General features: G+C 37.0%; 2 protein-coding genes across 5 annotated transcripts; one reads left to right on the top strand and one right to left on the bottom strand.

Annotated features, from left to right (window-relative positions):
- The first annotated feature begins 1,163 nt into the window (after positions 1–1,163).
- On the top strand, positions 1,164–11,065 carry slc3a1 (solute carrier family 3 member 1). Its single transcript, XM_067422032.1, has 10 exons — positions 1,164–1,883; positions 3,589–3,768; positions 3,961–4,103; positions 5,659–5,784; positions 6,941–7,060; positions 8,821–8,945; positions 9,026–9,227; positions 9,392–9,568; positions 10,216–10,341; positions 10,426–11,065. The coding sequence occupies exons 1-10, from the start codon at positions 1,469–1,471 to the stop codon at positions 10,849–10,851; spliced, it is 2,040 nt and encodes a 679-aa protein (XP_067278133.1). The 5' UTR covers positions 1,164–1,468; the 3' UTR covers positions 10,852–11,065.
- A 27-nt stretch (positions 11,066–11,092) lies between these two features.
- Positions 11,093–23,249, bottom strand: prepl (prolyl endopeptidase like). Of its 4 annotated transcripts, none has more exons than XM_067422031.1 (14): positions 22,993–23,249; positions 22,556–22,684; positions 22,391–22,451; positions 22,096–22,308; positions 21,899–22,025; positions 20,935–21,151; positions 20,668–20,859; positions 19,375–19,578; positions 19,103–19,278; positions 18,796–19,012; positions 18,553–18,702; positions 17,757–17,883; positions 11,585–11,679; positions 11,093–11,229 (listed from the first exon to the last, which is right to left on the bottom strand). In XM_067422031.1, the coding sequence occupies exons 1-14, from the start codon at positions 23,092–23,094 to the stop codon at positions 11,116–11,118; spliced, it is 2,124 nt and encodes a 707-aa protein (XP_067278132.1). In that variant the 5' UTR covers positions 23,095–23,249; the 3' UTR covers positions 11,093–11,115. The 4 variants fall into 4 exon arrangements, with proteins under 4 accessions (XP_067278132.1, XP_067278131.1, XP_067278129.1 ...); XM_067422030.1 differs by having other exon boundaries at positions 11,585–11,673; positions 22,391–22,457; XM_067422028.1 differs by having other exon boundaries at positions 11,585–11,676; positions 22,391–22,457.
- Positions 23,250–23,730: the final 481 nt, after the last annotated feature.

Below are 23,730 nucleotides of genomic sequence, written 5' to 3' on the forward strand. Positions count from 1 at the left end.
CCATGACAGCATAGTGTGCATTTATTAAGTTTAAGTTTACTAAGTTTAAGTTTATTAAGTTTACTTTGTCTAAGTTTTTATTTATTTTTCTTTTGTACTGTTTCCACCTCTTCTTAAGACATCAATGTTTTGCCACACAGGGTTAAATATGGATTTGTATGTTTTTATTCGTATAGAAAAACACCCCATTGACATGCATTATACAAGCAATGGTTGGAGTTAATAACGGTTGTATTCTACTGAAGAAACAAACAACATCCAACATCTTGGATGGCCTGGGGGTAAGCAGATAAACACTGTTTATCACTGTTCCTTCCTTGGACAATTTTTGATAAATACTGACAGGAACACCCCACTAGAGCTGCTGTTTTGGAGACGTCCTGACCCAGTCGCAATTCACAATTTGTCCCAAACTCACTCAAATTTACGCTTGCTAATTTTTCCTGCTTTTACACATCAACTTTGAGAACAAAATGTTCACTGGCTGCTTAATAATTGCCACCCACTAACGTGCTGTGATAAACAGATAATCAGTCATTCACTTCACTGGTCATAATGTTATGCCTGATTGATGTACTATTATAGTATTTATTACAATTTCAGCTTTTTTATATTTTCAGTTTTTATTTTAATAAGTTTTAGTGATTGTTTTAATTATTTAGCTTTAGTTTTATTTTAGTGCTTTAACTTATTTCTGTTAGTTAAAGGCAACAGTAGGCCAATTTTTGCTAACACACAGAAGGTTTTTGATCTAATTTCACTTACGTAAAACATTTAAAAATGTATTTAGTTTTTGTTAATAATGCTGATAAGATTCAATTATTTTGCCCCAAAACATGCAAATTAGGCAATACCACTTTTTCTCTCAAAAATCAAGATTTTTTTTGGTAATGATTAGTCTTTAAATTACTTTTTAGAATGATTATACGGTAACTGACGTGATCTTGGCAGTGTGCATAAACATCAATAGAATTGTATAATCAAGCTGTGGTTTACAATCTAGTTAACCAGTTACAAGTTGGACCAATTTTTATTTTGTTCATTGTAGAGATCGGATTTCAGGCAAAATCTGTCAGTTGAGAAACTAAAGGGTTGTTCATATGGTAAAAGTTTGCCATCAGTTTTCTACTTGGTGAGAAAGTTCTCGGTTCAGTGGGGTGTGAAAATCCAGTGACAGTTGTCCGCAACACGAAAACCTTGTCCATTATAGCCAATGCCACCATGAGTTACCTGACTTTTCAATAATATGTGGCCAGGGCAGTGTGTGATTGGCTTTGCTAATCTCTGCCACATTCCTCTGGGAGGGGTTTTATTGTGTTTGTGTGTGTGTGTGAGAGAGAGAGAGGATGGAGACTGAATGAGTGCTCTGCACTATGGACTTGTGAATGCCTCTATTTAACAGGACTCTGGCTGTGTCGGCTAACACAAGTGTTGTTCCCGTGCTTTGGGATTGAACGAATCAAGAAAGATGAGCTCGACCAAAATCACAAACATTGACACAGTGGAGCTGCAAGGGGTCCAGAATGCAGCCTTTCAAGAAGATGATGAGGATGAAGATGATGACGCATCCTACTCTCGAGAGCACCAGGCCACCGGCGTCTCCGTCACCAGGCCAGAGGAAAGCGTGTACACTCAGATCAAACCATATGCTGGGATGCCCAAAGAGGTTCTGATGTTACACTCGAGCAAAGCCTGCTACCGGATACCACGAGAGATTCTTTTCTGGCTGATCATTGCGTGCACCCTGGCTCTGATTGCCATGACCATTACGATCGTGGCGCTGTCGCCTCGATGCATGAGCTGGTGGCAGCTTACTCCGGTCTACCAGGTTTATCCACGATCGTTCAAAGATTCAAATGCTGATGGTGTTGGAGACCTCAAAGGTAATTTTTGATCCTTAAGGTGGGGTAAATAGGGTAAAAAAATCCCATGATGCAATGTAAAGTGCAATGTAAAAATAGAAAAAATCTATTTTCAGTTTTTTTATTATTATTATTAGTGTTTGTTTTAAATAATCCCACTTATCTTATTATTTTAATTTCCGTTTCAATCATTTTAGCTTATTTGACAATACAACATTTCAAATTTTCTTATATAATTTTAAATATCTAATATTTATTTTACTTCAGCTTTATTTTTATATATAAATATGTTATACATATTTTATTATATATTATTTACCTTTATATATACCAAAACAACATTTAATAGTTTTAGTTAACGAGAACAACACTGCACTGTAAAAATATTGTTGGTTTAACTTAAAAAAGTAAGTAACCTGGTTGCCTTAATTTTGAGTTCATTGAAATTAAAAATTTGAGTTGATACAATGAAAGAAATTTGTTTAATAAATAGAAACTCAAAATATTTTTGTATCTGAACCACATACTTTTTAAAAAAAGATTTTATTCATATAATTTATTTTAATATAATTTTCTTATTGCATAGAATGACCGTATATTTAAATATATGTAAACAGTTTTTTCTTTTTTACACAGTAAAAAATTATTTAGAAAAAAAGTTACCTGGTTGCCTTAAAATTTTGAGTTAATTGAAATTAAAATTTTGAGTTAATACAATAACAATTTTTTGAGATTCGACAACCTTTATTAAAATATTATTAAAAAATTGTAAGCATATTGGGTAATTGTGTGTTTTATTTCTGATGATGCAGTGAAACATGCCAAATAGTGCTATTTTCATGATTTATCAAAAATTGTATGTGGTTCAGATACAAAAATATTTTGAGTTTCTATTTATTAAACAAATTTCCTTCATTGTATCAACTCAAATTTTTAATTTCAATAAACTCAAAATTTTAAGGCAACCAGGTTACTTACTTTTTTTTAAGTTAAACCAACAAAAACCAACCAACATTTTTTTACAGTGTAGAAATTGTGTTCTGTAATCTGCAACTCCTACATAATATTGTTGAGAACCTTTTGTGTCAGGTTTGGACCCTGTATTCTGAGAACACCTAATGTACATACACGTATCCTAGTGTACATAATGTGATAATTTTTCAACCATTTGGTTACTTTTAATAATTCATGTAGTCTATATGAGACAAATGGCTGAAACAAAAAGGCTGAAAAAGTTAGCAGTTTCTCTAGCAGCCTTGAAAAACAACTCTCTTTTCAGTAGCCCAGCTGTAGTGTTATTTGAGAGGTGAGTGTATTGATGGCTCGGACAGACACACAAAAGCCATGTTTTTCCCTCATAATGGTTCTGTTTTGCGTGTTCTGTTTAATGCAAGAGGAGGAGGTTGTTTAATTGCTTTGACGTAATGGGCAAAATTACATCTACACATGCCATAAAGTAAATAAAACGGATTTTACGGTGGTACATTACAGGGTCATTAGTATTTTACTTTGAAACATGTTCACACAGAGCAAACACTATGGATGAAACAAAACACCAGCTTATCTTTTACATGTGACATAACTTTAGTGACCCTGTGATTATATTGAAATGATTATGGTGAGGATTGTGCAAAAGTGTGTCGATAACAATTTTATAATTCAGTGTTTTAATACGCGGCCATCTTGATGTTTAATCTGAAGTTAATAATTCAATGTTTGACTTCAGGAATCAGGGAGAAACTGAGTCATTTTGAGTACCTGAACATTAAAGCAATCTGGATCAGTCCTTTCTACAAGTCTCCTATGAGGGATTTTGGCTATGACGTAGAGGACTTCAGGGAGGTTGACCCTCTTTTTGGAACCATGGAAGACTTTGACGACCTCCTAACAAGCATGCATGACAAAGGTGGGCATGCATCATAATAAATGATATTTCAACACAATGACAACTCATTGTTTTTATGGCTATAGTTAGAATTTTAGCATGTTATGAGCTTCACTAACACGATGGTTAATAATTAACAGTTCCAAACTTGTTACAATGGTATAACACCTTTATTTCAATAATTACTACAATGCTGATTTTTGTGTGGCCCAGGTCTTAAGCTGATCATGGACTACATCCCGAACCACACCAGTGACAAACACATCTGGTTCCAGCTTAGCCGTAATGGCACAGAGCCCTATAAAGACTACTATATCTGGGTTAACTGCACAGCAGACAAACCTCCTAACAACTGGGTATGAATGTCCATCCTCACAATGCAAACAGATCAGTGAATAGTGCCAGCTGCTTTAGCATCATCCATCTGGAGCTTGAATTTTATGTTTCAACATAAAGAATCAGTGCTATTTGGAATGCTTGTTCAACGTTAGCTATTATATCTCATCTGATACTGTATTTTAACACTTTATTATTAAGGAGTGAATTAAGTAAAATGATTACAAACATATATTATAGCTGTGTTTCCATTGTGGAATTTTCCCCAGGACTTTGGGGTGGTACTCTGTGGCTGAATCCAAAATGGCCCCCCTAAACCCTCAATCCCTATTCCCTACGTTAGTCCACTAATACAGTTCACTTGAAGGAGTGAATGAAAACGAGGGAGTTGATTCGACAGGCGCTTTGTGTACATCAGCTGTACGCTCGTTATTGCGGTGCAATGTCGAATAGAATGAGTGCACTCAATAATGTCCACTGTGGTTTCGGACACCACTACAAATGTCTGTCCCCTCAAATAGTGCCTTATTTAAGGGTATAGAGGGCGATTTCGGATTCAGCCTGTGTGTTTTGACCGTAGGAACCAGGGTCTAAATAAACTTCCAGGTAAAAATGTCCCCCTCAAAACAGCCCTGCTCGCGAGATAGTACTTTTTCAAAGTTCAGGAACTTTCGGGGGGTATGACTTGGGCGGTAAACATGCTGATTTGAGTCCACCCAGCATTTTATTTCAACCTAAAAGTCTGTTGCAGTACGTGCATTTAGAGTCGTTTGCTATTCAAATCTAGCCTGACAAGCCAGACCCACATCAAGATGTTTGGTCTGGAAACTCACCATTGACAGGGCTCAATCTGAGGGGCGGGATAAACGTTTTTTTAAAACTCCTTCTGCACGGTGTGCACGCAATTGGATAGCGCTACAACCAACCAGAGAAAGGTGTATCAGAGCTCATTGAAAGATTAAACTTTCACCGTATCTCCGAACACATCTTCCCTTTTTAAGAATGACTTCAGTGATGTTCTTTTCTCAGAGAAAAGCTTAACTCCAAGTCTTCCAGAGTCACGGTCAAAGCTGATTCGAAAGGCCGCCGTTCGCCAGTTTCTGTGTTTACTAGAAGCACGCAAGCACAACTCGGCCGTCATTGTTAAGCCCCGCCCACCGACTCTATACACGATGTGATTGGCCTGACCAGAGTTTGGTTTTTACAGCTCAGAAGTGTATTGAGAGTTGCTAGACGACACTCGCGGCAGATTAGATTTTCTGCCGCTAGGGTGCGTCTAGATTTTTTAGGCTAATTCAAATCAACAATGGAGTTTGAAAAATAAGACTTTATTAAATGTATTCCGTTTATTAAATCCAGTCCAGTGGGCTATGGAAAGTCGCGTGCCACCCTACGCCATCGGACTAATCTTCACGATACTTTAGACCGCGATCGAAACGCGGACAGCAAACGGTATAGGGGAAAAAATAGTCCCTAGGAAAAAGTGTCTGGGACAAATTGTTCCAGGTAATTTTGATGGAAACGAGGCTTTGGTAGCTAGATGTGGTTTACTATAATGTCACATTGTTTCTATAGGTAAGCGTCTTTGGGAATTCCTCCTGGGAATACGATGAAATACGACAACAGTGCTATTTCCATCAGTTCCTCAAGGAACAGCCAGACCTGAACTTCCGTAACCCCCGAGTCATAGAGGAGATGACGGTAAGACCGAGCTATGAAGCATGAAGACAACAGCTTGACTATGAACATTATGCACACTTGGCCGGTTTCACAAACAAGGCTTAAGCTTAGTCCCATACTAAAATGGATGTTTGAGCTTTTTTAACCAAAAGCAACTTGCACTAAAATATCTTAAATTATGTCAGTGTCTTTTTGCCTTGTAAGGCCTGATCCTGGCTTAATCTAAGCCCTGTCTGTGAAACTGGGCCTATGAGTCCTAACAAAAGTGCAAAACAATGCAATGGTTCTGGGCCTTTTTAGGACAAGATGAATTTACAAGATTTACAAGACAAATTACACTTTTAAAAATAAAGGTTCCAGAAAATAAACCATCCTAATCTGGTGCTTTTCATAGAGGGAAATACATTAATAATCAAAACCCCTTTCATGTTAATGGTTCTTCATGGAACCCTACATGCCAGTAAAGAACCTTTATTTTTTAATACCTTTCCAGTCATGTGTGATAAATGGATAAGGATTTTTTTAAAGTTAATAAATCAATTTTTATTTTATTATTTTTGTTGCCAATTAAATGTTATAGAGCTTGAGCTTAACCAAAAAAAATATTTACCATGACTTTGTTAATATGTGACTTTCCAGGCCTGGAAATCACAATAAAAAAACCATGATATGTCGAGCCTTTTCTTGATTGATTGATAGATAGACAGACAGACAGACAGAAAGATAGATAGATAGACAGACAGACAGACAGACAGACAGATAGATAGATTTACAATTTATTTTTTTATATACACTTTATTGTCATTGTTACATATGTTACATGTAGTTTACTATAGTAATGATTATAAAGTGTAAATAATTACATGCAACTAATCCAAACCCAAACCCTATAAGTACACTTACATGTTTAAATGCAGTCTAATAAGACACCTTAAAATAAAGTGTAACCATAGATAGAAAGATAAACCGCCCAAGCATAAAGCCATCATTTTTTTACCATTTACATAGGGCATTGTTGTTGAGGAGTAAAATATTTTTGAATATTGGTGGAGGAATATTAGCCTTCAAACTCTTGAACAAAAAGGCCCTTCATGCAGATCTGCAAACTACCAAACCATATCGTGTTTCACTACAAACGTAGACCCTCTTTGATCTTTGTTCCACGTCTGTGTAATAGGACATAATCCATTTCTGGTTGAAGAAGGGGGTGGACGGGTTCCGCATGGACGCTGTGAAACACATGCTTGAGGCTGCGCATTTGAGAAATGAACCCCAGGTGGACCCTGACCAAGATCCAGTAAGCCAAACAATGTCCTGTGCTTTGTAACCTGATGAAATTTCAGCGTAAACGCTTTTTAATTTTTTTTTTTATTAAAGCACTTCTTTTGCCGGAGCCAAAGTTATTCTCTGAATGCAGTTAGGAGTCACGTTACAATTCTTTGTTCTCACAATGTCATGTAAGGATTACTAGTGCATATTTCTCTGGATTTACTGGCAAGCCATGCCCATTATCCTAATTCCAGATGATTACAAAGCCACTGAAGATCTAGGGAAGGCTGTGGAATGACACCGAGGTCTTGGCCCTCTTCTTCAGTCCTTATGGGCTTAAAAAATGTTCCAGGTTCAACAAGTTAAACTCTATCATCTGTGACATGTTGTGGATTACTGTAGAAACTCATTTATATTCATCCCTCAGTTTGTAAAAACATGCAATACAAAATTAGTGGAAGTCTATGGGACAAGACATTCCAGAACGGTTAAAAGTAGACATTTGCTTCTTGCATTTTTGTAAAAGCATTAATTCTACCATACACAAATATGTGCTGTTTGAGCTATAAAAGCCCTTTTAATGTCCCTTTAATTGTTTCTTTAGTGGATGGTCTGGTTAGATCAGTATAATTCTGTTGAATTTTTATTTAGCACTGATATGTTAGTGAGATATTTTATAATTTCTAAATGTACAATGACTTACCCAATTACTTAAAGGAATAGTTGATGCAAAAATATAAATTATGTCATAATTTAATCACCCTCAAGTTGTACCTCAACTTGTATGAACTTATTTCTTCTGCTGAACACAACAGAAGATATATTGAATAATGTCGGTAACTAAATGGAACCCACTGACTTACATAGACCCCCCCCCCCCCCAACAAACAATGGAAGTCAATGGGGCCTATCCTGTTTAGGATATTAGTTTTATTAGTTCCCCATATTCTTCAAAATATCTTCTTTTGTGGTCAGCAGAAGAAAGAAATGACAGCTTAAGGGTGAGTAAATGACTATAAAATATTTGGCCCCACTTTATATTAGGTGGTCTTAAGTACTATGTACTTACATAAAAAAATAAGTACAATGTACTTACTGTGTTTAAACTGTATTGCAAAGCACTTTTGCTGATATTAAGGTGGGATACGGGTAGAGTTAGGGACAGGTGTTGTGGTATGGGTCAGTTTAAGGGTAGGGTTAGGGGTAAGGGAAGTGCCAACTGTGTAATTACAAATGTAACTACAGAAATTAATTACAGACGTAATTACATGCAGGTATTTTTTTAAATGTAAGTACAATGTAAAAACATGTATGTACACTATAAGTGTATTGTACCAAATTATTAATTACAATGTTAGTACCGGTATGTAGTAGTTAAGGCCACCTAATATAAAGTGGGTCCAAATATTTTTTACGATGTATTATTACAATTTCAACTAACAGTTTTCTATTTGAATATATTCTAAAATGTAATTTATTTTTGTGATATCAGAGCTGAATTTTCAGCATCATTACTCCACATGATCCTTCAGAAATCATGTTGAAAACAGCTGCTTAAATGCTATTGTTTAATAAAAAACATAGTGATACACTTAATGCATCCTTGAAGAATAAAAGTATTAATTTAATTTTTTAAAAAGTATGGCCCCCTTAAATTTAGTATCATAATGCATACCATATTTCTTAACGAGATGAATTTGCGTATAGTTTAGCGTTACAGATTTTCAAGTGTGCAGTGTGACAAGCTACATGGTTATCCTCCTTCTTTCCTCTCATGATGTCCTTCAGTCGACTGTGGTCACAGAGTTCCAGCTGTACCATGACTACACCTACACACAACAGGGGATACATGAGATTCTAACAGACTGGAGGATAGCGATGGACGCCTACAGCAGAGAGCCTGGCCGCTACAGGTATCCTCAGTCCTTCTACTTCACGAATCCCTATGTATTTCTCTCTTGTAAATGGCTCTTTTGTGTTTCCTCTAACTTAGATTCATGGTTACAGAGAGTTATGACTATGAAGAAATTGAAAAAACCATGAGGTACTATGGCACAAGCTATGCCACAGAAAGCAACTTCCCCTTTAACTTCTATTTACTGTATCTTCCTGACGGTCTGTCAGGATATAAAGCCAAAGGCCTGGTTGATTTATGGATGTCAAATATGCCAAAGGGAAAATGGCCAAACTGGGTGGTGAGTGATCAGATTCATCCATTCTTTAAGAATCACAATCTCAAGTTTGAATGGCCAAACAGAGTTTACAATGTAGAAAACTACACACGGCAGCTTAAGTTTTTTCCCCTTTATATATAATTCACTTTGTTATAATCACACAATATGTTTGTAAAAATATATAGGTGGGAAACCATGACAAGCCACGTATAGCCTCAAGTGCTGGGAGGGAATATGTACGTGCTATAAATATGCTGTTGTTAACACTGCCTGGAACTCCCACAACATACTACGGAGAGGAGATTGGCATGGTGAACGTAAATGTATCGGTAATTCAGGATCCTTTTGGAAAACATGATCCAGTAAGTGTAAAATAATTCTTAATTAAATTTAGCACATTGAAATGTAGCACTTTTGTACAGTTATAGTATTTTTTTAATTTACAAAATTAATGTATTTTAAAATATTTATTTTATAATTTTACCATTCAAATATTTGGGGTCGGTACGATTTGTTTTTATATTTTTAAGAAGTATCTTATTAAAAATGTGTTGTTTGATCTGTAATTAATTAAAATAATTATATGTAATTAAATAATTATATTTTTTAAATAAGTCTCATGATCCAAGGCCATATTTATTTGCTCAAAAGTACAATAATACTGTGAATATTATACAATAAAACGTATTATATTTTACAATATAATATATTCATATGATAGCAAAGCTGAATTTTCAATCTCTAATGCCACATAATCTTTGAGAAAGGATTCTATGCTTGAGAAACATTTCTTATTATCGTCAGTGTTAAGTCATATTTTTTCATATCTTATGTATCTTCACAATATTTTTGTGAAAACGGTGATCTTTCTGTGATACTAAGTTCACAAGAAAAGTTTTTTTTTTAAATATAAATCTTTTGTACATTATAAAAATCAACTCCTTAACTGTCACTTTTGATCAATTTAACACATTCTTTTAGTTAAATACATACTTAATTTACCATTTAGAGCAACAGTCGAGACCCGCAGCGAACACCAATGCAGTGGAATGATCAGCTCAACGCTGGCTTTAGTGACAATGAAACGGGCACGTGGCTAGACATCGCTCCAGACTACAGCACTGTCAATGTGGAGGTACGGTGATTCCGACCGCTATGCCAACAATCTGTGTGGTAAAGTCAGTAAACCTCTAATCCCAGTTTATATCTTTCTCTCCAGCTTCAGCAGGCCGATCCAGACTCTATCATTTCACAATATCGTGCTCTGAGTTTGCTCAGGGTGTCGGAGATTATCCTGTCCCGAGGCTGGTTCTGCTACGTCTGGAGTGATGTCAACGTATTCGCTTATTTGCGTGAGCTGGATGGGCTCCGAAAAGGCTTCCTGGTGCTTCTAAACTTCGGCATGGACACTACAACAGACTTGTCTTCGGTTAGTGAGCTGCCAGATTCTCTAACTGTGCATTTAAGTACAGTGCCAATAAGCCAGAAGACTTTCTCTAAATCCAGAATCCTGACATCTCGCGGGCAAGGACTGCTCCTGGAATATTCCACCAATCAGCGGTTTAACCCTAACCACGCATCTGAGTGTTATGTTTCTGAGAAAGCCTGCTATTTGTCCACGCTAGATATTCTGTACAAGTGTTGAGGGTGAATCGGCAAGCGATAAAGCATATCTATTCCATGTTTTATTTCTGTGGTGTCATGCTGGTTAGTCCTCCCCACTCTGAAATCTCATTGGTCCAAAATCTCACTGCAGAACAGAACTGTACATTTTTTAAAATTGTACTTGTAATTGCAACGTGGTTTTTGTCAGAATAAAGACGAACGATTACTGAAAAAGAAATCTGTGAAACAAAATAGTTTGGTTTTTTGAAAAAAAAACTTCACACGTACACAAACAACTTCGTTTTTAGGGTTTATGGGACTTGCGAGTTGGGTTATTCGAGTTTCCTTTTCGTCCCCGTCGAGTTTTTTGGTGATCTAGTCCAAGTATTGTGTACAGGAAGGCTAAGTGTCGGGCACTCTGTGAAGGGAGGAAAAGAGCAGGCTCGCTTCAAATATAAGTTTACTATATAACCTGCAACAATACACATGACAAAGCTTTAAACATAAGCTGTTAGTTTCAACACTACAGTATAAGTTAATATGTGACATCAAACCATGACAGGATCAACTGTTCTCAGGAGAAAGCATGTCTATTGAAAAATGCACTTGTACTTGATCATAAAGTTTATATAATCATAACCTTAACCGATGAATCCTAAGCTTTATAATACCCAGCATGCTCAAGTATTATGCGTGTTGAGAATGTGTTTAACAGCAGGTCATTTAGCAATCTTGAAAGGGTGTGGGATGAATTTAATTGAGTGTTTATGTACCTCATTCAAGGACAGATGAAAATCCTCAGGGCCAAAGTGATCACCTCCTGGCTGCATGTCCAGAATGACAGCTGGGACACGTGCTGCTGCTGCTGCTAGTTGAACAGTGCAGGAAGCGTGTGTCAGTTGAACAGGCACAGGTTCATGTGTATTTTAAAATCACCTGGACAATTCTTGTTTGTTTATGGAATATTGCAATATTTCTTTTATAAATGATTTATCTGTGCACATAATCTTTTTAATTAATATGCCCTTGCAAGTCGTAATCTTGAAAATAAATTCCCCTCCCACTCGCAGTGACATCTCCTCTTATCTGATCATGAGTTTACTGGTCAAGGGTGGGACAACCTGTTACTCACATGAGAACACAGTAAGTCCCGCACTCATTTTTATTTTTCTTGTTTGAGAAGCTTTCACTCGGACATATATGGCACAATAGGGAGGAAACGACTATCGCAACTTCTGTTTCATGCTGAACATAAAGTAATGTTAGTCTTCAGTTACCAAACTCTTTTATTTAAAATAGAGTATTAATATAAATATTAAGAAATTAAATAAAAACAATAGTATAAGGCCTTCAAATATTTTTCAGTTAAACCAACACGGTTTTCTATGTAATTATTATTATTTACCATGACAGGATTGAATCATTTGAAATTGAGTCTTTATGTATTGAAGTGTGCAGGGCTCTCAAGTTTTGAACAGAGTTCAGAGTGAGATTTCGGCCGTGGCGGCAGCAACGGGGTTTGGCTGGGTACGGGGGTCTGATATGAAAAAGTACACATTCGTACAAATAAAAAAAAAAAATGCATTTAATTAGTGTGTGTGTGTGTGTGTGAGAGAGAGAGAGAGAGAGAGAGAGAGAGAGAGAGAGAGAGAGAGAATGGTTAGTGTTGTTTATTGGTGTTGGTAGCAGGTTTTTGAGGCCTTCAGCCCAGAGGTTGGTGGCACCTTAACATGAGCACAGTCGCGCTGAAGTGAGCTGTGGTTTACAACAGAGATTATTTTACTCTCAAATAATTTTAGACAAACTGCCTATAATTATTGTTTGCTATATCACTTTTTCCTCTCTTTATGACAGCGGCAGGTCCGGCTCTAGCTCTTTGGTTGCCCTAGGCGAGATGGAGTTTTGCATTTTCAATTCCACATAGAATTTTGCTACATTCATTGCGGGATATATAATCAAAATGCAATCGCAAGTATCTTAAATGGAAGTTTAAATGCAATTTAGAAAAATAACATTTAAAAGATCATTTTGCTACAATTTTTGCTTGAACATGTTAAACACATCTAATTATTTCTGTAATACCTTTTAATTTAAATTTTGCAACTTATATAAAGTATTACAATATACAATTTATGTTTAAATTATATGTTAAAACTAGTGTAGGAAATAGCAAATGTAAATTATATTATTCAATTTGAATTATCATTTTGTTCCAAATGTTGCACACATGGTATGGAAAATGTAAATTTAAATACTGAAATGCATTGCCATTTAGCATATTGCATTGCAAATGTTATATCGCTACACTTCAGCTCCCAAAAATAGGGGTGAGCATGAATATATTCGATTTGTAATTAATATTCGAAAAATAAAAATAAAATTGAAATTTTACTATAGGCTATTGCTTCACTGGCCTAAATGCAGTGGCCTAAATCCATTATAAATCTTATAAATAAGATGAAAATGGTCTTACAAAATGGAGTTACTTTTAATAAATTAATTAATGAAAGTGAGTTAAAAAAAAAAATCCCATCCAAACACCAGTCGATGAGGACAGCTGTCCATCACCGCATTCACGAGTGCAGAAGAGCACAGATCTTCATTGAGTGAGAGCGCAATAACATACGATAGCAAAATGCAATTCATGCAAATCATGATTGAGCGTCCTTTAAGTTTTGTTGAGGGATTAAGAACAGAAAACACAAAGTGCTGTCAGAAACTTAACTTAACACCGTTATCTTTGTGCCTCTTCGTCTGGTCTGTCATCGGGGCTTCTAGTTGCCAACTAACGGTACTTCAGCGAGCATTTGATTCAGTGAGCGAGGCCGTGGCGTGAATCACAGAATGTGACGTTGGAATCAGAACGTAAACGTTCTTGGATGGAGGGACTATCTATATCTTACCCAGATACAGCAAATCTATTTTATGATTGGCTGTTCGGTCTCTATTTTTATTAGATTAACTGGTGCATGGCTGGGCCGTCAGGGAACTCGCTTGATTCCTCTAATAGCGCGCAACTTTAGTGTGTGTTACCCTGGCGATTTCTCTGCGTGAGAAATACAAGGTGTGGCGTGTGAGCGTGTGAACGGGTTGAAATGCGTGTGTCTTACGCCCAATGCGTGAGACTTGAGAGCCCTGAGTGTGTGTATATATATATATATATATATATATATATATATATATATATATATATATATATATATATATATATATATATATATATAATAAATATAAAAGTGTATGTGTCACAGGTGTGCGGTGCAGCAGAGACGAGGAGATCCAGGACTTCCAAACAGGATATTATTTAAATGAACTTGTAACAGAACACCAAGCACCTATAAACAAAACTAAATGCCGGACAAGGAGTGACTGAACAAGAGGAACTTAAATAGCAAACAGAAACGAGATAATTACCAAGACACAGCTAAACTAAACCATGGTGACAAACAAGTGGTGGGAAACAGAGACAAAAGAACATGTAACAAGTGAAAATACCCAACAGAAACACACTGACGTGACAGTGTGCGTGTGTTATTAGTTATTAATATATTGAATTAGCTTTCATTTTTATAATTTCAGTTTTCACTAACTTTTTAAAAATATTTTTATATAGCATCAATAGCCTTAGTTACTCAGCTTAAAGCAGCACTTGGCAACTTTTGCTCTCGGGGTCCCCCTACAGTTGGGAAAAAATAATGTCCTCAGCTACTGTTGTAAGATCTGTCATCTTACAACAGGGGATTCCATCGCGTGTGCATTTGTTGACATGACAACCCTGATAGCCCTGAACTAGTAATGCGCAGGTCTCATAACCCGCGGACCCCGTATGTCTATTTAATGGTCGCAGGTGCGGGGCGGGTTGTAAAAATATATACAGTAGTGTGGGGCGGGCCAAATATCTTCATAAAAGCGGCCCGCGGGTTGGTGCAGCACTAACAGTTCCCCTGAACACTGCAGGAGGAGTTCGCATGCAGGTGTTCTTCTGGCGGCGCGTGTGAAATGTCTTCATCCCAGGTAACGTTACAGTCAGTGGCATATGCTTCAGCATGTCATATGAATATAATTTCATGGGTTTTATTTTTTTCAAATGCCAAATAATCGCGATGCTCACGTTTACAAGCCAGCGTCATTATAGTAGTCTATTGGTTACTGTTTTACAGAATCTATGATACTTCAGTTCAATGTTTGAGTGGTAGGTAATCACCGTAACAAGCATGACAGCTGAGTCAGCATCGCACGTCCGAATTTAAGGAAGTGTGGGTGTTGGTGGAAGTGGCATATATGCCGTAAAGCAGTCGAATTTTGTAGTTCTTTTTGTTCTCGGGTTACTACCCGAAACCTAAAGTTTAAAAGTACGATTAAAAACGATACAGACCCCGTCAGGCTATGGCAGACGTGTCATTCAACCTATTGTAAGTCGATGTATCATCACAAGAGTCTTAAATATATTATGAAGGTTGAAAAGTTACCTAGTGCTGCTTTAAACAAAAATTAGTAATGCTGCCTTGGCAGCTAATTAAAAAAAAGATTAATTTAAGTGTTTACATTTTTTCATCTAATATTTAACTTTTATTTTATTAATGCAGCTTTATATCAATAAACAATTTTTAATCGTTTTAGTTTATTTCAACACTTGTAAAACGTTTTAATAAGGAAAAAGTTACTGAAGCACCTTTAAATAAACACAAATAAGCCTAAATTTGATCTCTTGGGGGACATGAACACAGTATATAAATGAAGAGAAATTAATTTAGATTATTTCATGTTTGTCACAAGGCCAAACGCATTGAATGTGTAAGACTAGAGACTGACAATATCCAAGCGTAATCCGGTACTCTGGCTCTCCATCACAACACCTGGGCATCACATGCAGCACTTTAAAGTCAACGCTCTTGAAACAGAGTGGATGATGAGAGGATGCATGTAGGTGGACTTGGCCCACTTCTTTGCCTGGCTGCCTTATTTCCCCATGGTGATGAGATCTCTCTGAAGTGAAGCTGAGTGTAAAAATCATATGCCTAATCCTTAAAACTCTGTCATCTGCCTCTTATCTGCAGTACGGCCGCCGGTGTCTCTCTCCATCCCGCTCCTTCTCTGGGCCGCGTGTTTCACAAGCCTTCTCCTGACCTTGGCACAGCCCAGTGTATTGTTCCTTATCTCCTCGCCTGATACACTATCTCATAAACATGTTAATCGTCTGAGCTGGCAGCGTGTGTGATCAGCGTTTTATCTCCCGGAGAGGAATGGGAGAGATTAGAGGAACTTTCGTTTTTTTCTTTGTGTATGTGTGGGGTGTTAGCGAAGGTGTTTTTATGCACGAATGTGTCTGTAATAAAAATAATGAATGGCGCACAGATGGAGAGGGAGTGTAACGGAGGGGGTCCGGACTAAGATGTGCTGACAGCGTGTCTCACGCAGCAGCTCGCACACAAGGTGACCTCAGGTTGATATGGAGAGGAATCGCTCCACATCACCTGTTTCCAGATCAGTGCTCTTCTCTCCTGAGGAGAGAGTGTAAGTGCTTCTCTTAAGCCCGGGGGTTTATTTGAGAGCTGGGATTACAGCCAGTGACCTCCAAGTTCATTTCCATTATATTTCACTTGATTTATTAGTTTTTATTACTGCAGCTTAGTTTTGATAATATTCTTCACTTCTTGGACTAATGAGATATCTAGATTCCTGATTCCTGATCAAATACACTGAAGTTCAATTAATAAATAATAATATTAATATAATTTATATTAATAAAAAAGTTGACCTACCTACCTAAACCCATGAACTATCCCAATCTTAATCTGTAGGGTTTACTATGGAGTTGTCCCACCCTTTGCAGCTATAACAGCTGGCTTTTCACAAGGTTTAGGAGTGTGTTTATGGGTATTTTTGACCATTCTTCTAGAAGCGCTTTTGTGAGGTCACACACAGATGTTGGACGAGGAGGCCTGGCTCGCACTCTCCGCTCTTGATCATCCCAAAAGTGTTCTATTGGCTTGAGGTCAGGACAAGATCCTCCACACCAAAACTTGTCCATCCATGTCTTTATGGGTCTTGCTTTGTGCACTGGTGAGCAGTCATGTTGGAACAGGAAGGGGCCATCCCCAAACTGTTCCCACAAAGTTGGGAGCATGAAATTGTCCAAAATGTCTTAGTAAGCAATAAGAGGTATTTTAACTGGAACTAAGGGTCCAAGCCCAACCCTTGAAAAACAAACTTGGAAACACTTGGCACAATACTTTCAGGCAAGTACCGTCCTCCTGGCAACCCCACTCTGTTTGGAGGTTTGTAGCTGTTGACCCCGCTATGTGATTTTATGTGGCCTGTTGTTGTTGTTCCCAATTTCTCCCACTTTGTTATAATACCACTAACAGTTGATTGTGGAATATTTTGTAGTAAGGATATATTTTTTCTGCCAACATGATGGTAGAATTGTTTATGGGAAATTTATTCTGATTAATACATTTAGTGGATTTTATTATATTGGTGTTTCCACTATTACAAGTAATATTGTAAAGCTGTTGAAAAGGCTCAAGAGATCTGTGGCAAGGTTAGGGAACGAGATGTAGGAGGAGCGAGTGAGACCAGTGCGTGATTGAAAAATGAGCATCACCTGCGAGGCACACCGGTCACTCCCACGTTACTTTCGTTTCGTTTTATATATATATAAACTTTCGTTTTTGTTTGATTTATGGATTAAAGTCTGTTAAATGTAAAAAATTATATATATATATATATATATATATATATATATATATATATATATATATATATATATATATATATATATATATATATATATATATATATATATATAATTTTTTACATTTAACAGACTTTAATCCATAAATCAAGCAAAACAAAAGTAACGCTCTATCACTCACAGGTCTCGCTCGCTCCTCCCATGTCTCTTGCTCACCAACCTTACCGCAAATTAATTTATACACTCACCGTTAACATCATCCTGAGTGGTACATGTTTGTATGGCCTTCTTTAGTTTTTCCACATACTTCATGACCCCAGATAAAGAAACTCTGCAGTCTTCTGAATATGCAGTGATCAGAATGGAGGGGTAAAGCTGTGAAAAAAAGAAAGAAACGATTATTAAATGGCCCCTGAATCATAAGACAAAAACTACTAATCAAAAGATTTTTTTAATTAATTAAAAAATTTAATAATTTTTTTAAACATTTTTTTAAAAATAATTCCTTTTGTGCTCACAAATGCTGCATTAATTTAAAAAAAAATTAAATACAGTAAAACTATAAACTATTTTTTACAATTTCAAAAAACGTTCTATTTGAATATACCTGTCACACATGCGCACTTCAATAAGCTGACAGAAAGCAGGTTAATGCGTTACATGCACCGCGAAATCGGGGAAAAAAGCCAAAAACTACCTGTGTCGACCGGTTGATGCTTACGCCGTTTATGACCGTACTCCAATAAAAGAAAACGGGTTACCATGTTTACATGACTACGTTCGTTGTTGGCTTATTAGGCATAATCGGCTTAAGAATGTGCATGTAAACGCACCCATTGTTGAAAGAGTTGTGCCGCCTTTTATTTTTGTGGAAACCATAACACATTTTTCTATTTCTTTACGAACAGAAAGAAAAAAAGAACAGATTTTTTAAAAATCTTTTTGCAACATTATAAATGTCATTGATATCATTTTTGACCAATTTAATGCATCCTTGCTGATGAAGAAAAACATGTGCGCGCATGTGACATCTGAGGGATTTACCTGAGGTATAATGTTGTGGCAGGGACAGTAAGAGGCAATGTTGTCCCTGTGTTCTTTAAATATAAGGGGGTCTCCCCACTCCCCCCTCTCCTCAACTGTAAGCGGCAGTAAAGGGTCTTGCATTGTGCCAAGAACATCCAGAAAAGGTGCCTGCCGAGAATCAGGAATCAGAATCAGATAATGTCATATCTTGTGGAAATATTGCTCAGGGAATGTTTACTCAATGAAGTACTGAAGATCCACCTGTAGAATTACAGCTTTAAGAAGCAGTGGGTTATGGTTGCACAGCGCCCCCGCTAGGACAGCTCCAGCACTGCAAGCGGTGAGGGCGGTTAGAGAAGGATGAGACACTCCCAAGTGATGAAGTGTCTGAATGCAAGCAGTAAGATCTTCCACGCCCCTCCGCTTCTGCAGCACAGAGCCCGCTCGATGCCACGCCAGACCAAGCTCACCACCACCCCTGCTCAGTCACAAACAACACAAGCACACAAAGAGGCAGTATTTTTCAGCATACCTATGAAAAAAGATGACTAGAGCTGTAGTTCAGTACCTGACGTGGCAGTAGGCCAGAGCCCAGCCGTCCTCCAGCAACAGTCTCTTCTCTGGACTGAAAGCCATATTTAGGTCAACACCATAGGCTCCATATACATGCAGAAGCAGTGGAGCGTTATGCATCTCAGATAATGCAGGCATATGGAGGAGAGTCAAAGGCACCATTGTACCATCCTAAAAAGTCAGACATTGGAATATTACGGCTTTTTGGAATTACATGGTCAGCTTTTTGTACCACTGTATGACTTATCATATGTAAATAACTCGTACCTGACTGGCTGCCTGCAGACGTGTAGTGTTCAACTCAGGGAGGGAGGTATACCGGATGTCCTCTGTTATGGAGAGCTTCTGTTTTTTAGAGGAATACAGGTAGCGTACCGGTGGGTGCACTGGAGAGGACAGGAGAAAGCCAAATGAACCTCTGTCCACAGTCCCAATATGCAGTGGTGATAAATCACAGGCCCATTGGGGAAGCTGAGGGCAAAATAGAAACATTGCTGTTAGAAAGTACAAAGAGCATTTTGAATCCCATCTTTGGACCGTAGTAATGTATCCAGTTAATATTAATTCAAGTTTTTGTGGCATTTGTTTGACAATGATTATAAGCAAAAATTGTATTTGATAACATATAAAATGCACTCTATGAAAAAAGGTTACATTACTTATAATAGGGGTCTTCCAGATGATAAGACAATGTAATTGTGACATTTAACTCTTGAAAATTTTCTATTTACATTTGGTTCATTTTATCTTTCTACAGTGTCATAAACATGTATGCTTACTGTATAGTTAAGTATTAAAAGGTTTAATTATATCCTAGGTCTTTTAAATTATATATGTCAAAATAATAATATTCATATAGAATATTATTATACACTATCCTTTAAAATGTTTTTGAAAGAAGTCTCGTGCTCAATTAATGCTGCATTAATTTGATCAAATACACAGCAAAAAGAGTAATACTGTGAAATATTATGAGAATTTTAAATAACCATTTTCTATTTGAATAGATTTTAAAATGTAAATTATTCCTGTAACGGAACAGCTGAATTTTCAGCATCATTATTCGATAGCTTCCAGTGTCACATGATCCTTCAGAAATCATTCTAATATACTGTGCTCTAAGAACATTATTATAATTAATGTTAAAAACAGTTGTGCTGCTTCATAATTTTATGGAAACTATTATAATTTTTTTTCAGGATTCTTTGATTAACAGAACATTTATTTGAAATGGAAATCTTTTGTATAACATGTGTTTGTCACTTTTGATCAATTTAATTTCAATCAATCAGTCAATCAATTTCACTGATGCCAAAGTTTGAACTTCAGTGAACATATACGTCATTAGGGTCAAAAGCATAAAGACAATGAAGTCAGTCGTAACAGAACATGAGAGTAAAAACTTTAGACTTTCTAATACATTAATGAGAAGAAATAAGAAATGAATCAAATAAGATATCATCTATCCAGTGAAATAAATCTTAAATCGAAATAAAATTAAAATATAACAACATCATTATAAGTGAACGCTTGTGTATGTTAATTTTGGATTCTTCACACCTGGAGAGTGTTTAACTGATAGGGCTCTTGTGTGGTAAGTGTCTGGATCTGAAGTCGACACTGTGAATCCTTTACTGTGAACACGCAGTGATCCTGAAGCAGCTCCATATCTTTAATGACAGTTCCCGGTACAGCACTGAACACAGACACCCAGTGTCTCATGGATGGAGAGGCTAATGGTGCCCTGAGTAGCTTGAGATTTGAGAAGAAAACAAATTAGTTATAATTTAGTTCTGAATAATAATGCTCACTTGGGGCTGGAATTACCTGATACTCCTGATGTGCTCCAGTGTTAGCAAGGATGAACAGGTGGTTGTCCTTGTGCTCCACATGGTAAAGTAGACCAGGCTGGCGGGACTGGATGAGGGTGGGGAATGAAAGTGGAGTCTTGCTGTCAATGAACCACACCTCAGAACTGATCTTACTACTGCAGTTAATGGTCACCAGCCTCTGGTCTCTTGAACGACTGACCTCCACAAAGAACCTGAGGAGGGGGCAGAAGACCACATCAGGTCTGGCCAAAATAACTCTTCATTAACAATTAAGGACTTAAAGGGATAGTTCACCCAAAATGTTTAATTGTCATCATTTATTTACCCTCATGTTGTTCTAAACCTGTATGAGTTTCTCTGTTCTGCTGAACACAATATAAGATATTTGGAGAAATGTTTGCAACTAAGCAGATAGAGCAACCATTCACTACCATAGTAGGGAAAAATACTATGGTAGTGAATGGTTGCTCTATCTGCTTTGTTACAAACATTCTTCCAAATATCTTCCTTTGTGTTCAGCAGAACAAAGAAACTCATACAGGTTTGGAACAACATGAGGGTAAATAAATGATGACAATTAAACATTTTGGGTGAACTATCCCTTTAAAGTCCAATCAAATTTGAAAATTATTATGGAATATTGCAGTATTTGTAAATGAGTTATCTGTGCTTATATTTTTCTAATTCATGTGGCCTTGTAATATTCAATCAATATAACTTCCCTTCCCTCTCGGAACAACATCTCTTCTCTGATTATGTGTTTTTTTTATATAGTGCAAAGGTGGGACATTATGTTGCCTACATGAGAGCACAGCACTAGCAAACCACAACTATCGAGTCAGTTCTGCCCTACATTTTTTCTTGTTCAAGCCATTACACCTGTATATATATGTCACAATAGGGAGGAAAAGACTATCGCAACTTCCATTTCATGCCGACTTTAAGCACACTGCTCTTACTCTGGATCCTTTTCTTCATAAACAAGGGTGGTTTGGACACCAGAATCACTGAAATGAACACGGAAAACACGCAAACAACGAAGAGCCTCCTGGGTGCTGTAGAAAAGGATGTCCTCTGCTGCCCATTCTGCAAAAAAGAAGATATTTGTGAAGAACAAACTCTGTTTCAATAACTATCAAAGTACAGTTAATCTTACCAAAGCTGAGCACGTTGTCTAAAACCAACATAACATTTTGATGAAGGTTGACACCACCCAGATGGACCAGCACGCATCTGGTCTCTTCATGGTGGTCTTTCTTTACAGTGGCGGCCAGCATGGTCTCTTTGGGAGAGAGTCTGACCCTCTGAATGCTTCCATATCCATCTCCTGCCCAGTCTGCTCTGAACACATCCACCATCTCCTGCTCACCTGTATGAAGAGATTTACTGGTTTCTACTTGGAACTAAATAAAATGTCTTTTCTGAAATGGTTCCTCTATAATGTATTTTACCGTGTGCCAGGGTCGATCTGTAGATTCCTTCACCATCTTCAAAGTATACATGATGGTGTCCCTGAAACTTGAGATGATGTTGAGGGAATGATGGCTCAGAAGAACTTATATCAATCATGCATTATCGTGTATTTTACACTTTTTTGCACCATTACAGTTACTTACCTCTGAAATTTCTGGAACATTGGCAAACTTCCTATGAATTGAATGTAGTCTTCTTTTAAAACGCTGCTCCTGATCTCTGAGTTTCTGCAGTTGGGCTTTAGACAGCTCAGCTGTAGTCTGTGAGAATCCCTAAATGAAGGTCATGTTGATACAAAATACTCAGAAGTTTACTTGCAGTGTAATTATGCTATACTCCATCAACATGCAATTTCTTCAGTATTTTGCTAACTATTATTTTTCATTATGTGATATACATGCATTCTGTTACTGTATACGAATAACACTTGCTATATATATAAAATAATCTAGCCAATGAATGATGAAATTGCCATGTACTTTGTTTTATGACATTCTCAGCGAATGTCAACCGCATGTTCAATAAAAGTAACGTTACATGAGCAAAAGTAAAACCAAAACATGTAGGAACTTGATCTTACCTCAGTGTAAAGACGTGAGATTAATGGGTGTATATTCGCCCGATGTATATTGCGTGAAACTGGTCGCAAAAGCAGCAGACATGAGGAGGTGATCAGATTCATTTAATACAGCAAGGATGTCTGTTTAATAATGTTCTGTTACATTAAATCTCGGAAATACAGTGCATTAATAATTTTGGGTAAGTGTCACATTCAAAATACTTAAACTTCCCTGCAGTACATGTGCTTATTCTCTAGAACTGTACGTGGTACTTTGACTACAGATGTCCGTTCATGTGAGTCGGATCTTTTTAATGAACAGGTCGAATTGGTTCACTAAACCGCTCTGAACAATTAATTTACCATAGCAATCAAACGGCCCGAAGTCTTCTTGATCAACACTTGAACAAAACAGACTCTGTCGGATATGTGCAACTTAAATAAACTGAGAGCCGAATAGTGAACTGAAGTAAAGATAAAGTGTGATACATGTGAATTTAGGAATATTTAATGTGAATTCAAACTGTGTTTATGTTCTTAATGACTTTTTATTAGCTGAATGGTTACAACAAACTGAGCTGGAACACATGAAGTTAAAATAAACAACAAATAACAGATTATGTGGCCACGTCGTTGTTTCAATATTGTTATGGCGGGGTATTTTAATCGGCTCTTTGAAACAAACTATTCAAAAGAACCGATTCACAGAAATGAGTCGGAATCCATATCACCAACGGCGCTGAAATATGACATCTAGTT

This window comes from Pseudorasbora parva, chromosome 17 (assembly GCF_024679245.1).
Source record: "Pseudorasbora parva isolate DD20220531a chromosome 17, ASM2467924v1, whole genome shotgun sequence".
NCBI classification, from domain to species: domain Eukaryota; kingdom Metazoa; phylum Chordata; class Actinopteri; order Cypriniformes; family Gobionidae; genus Pseudorasbora; species Pseudorasbora parva.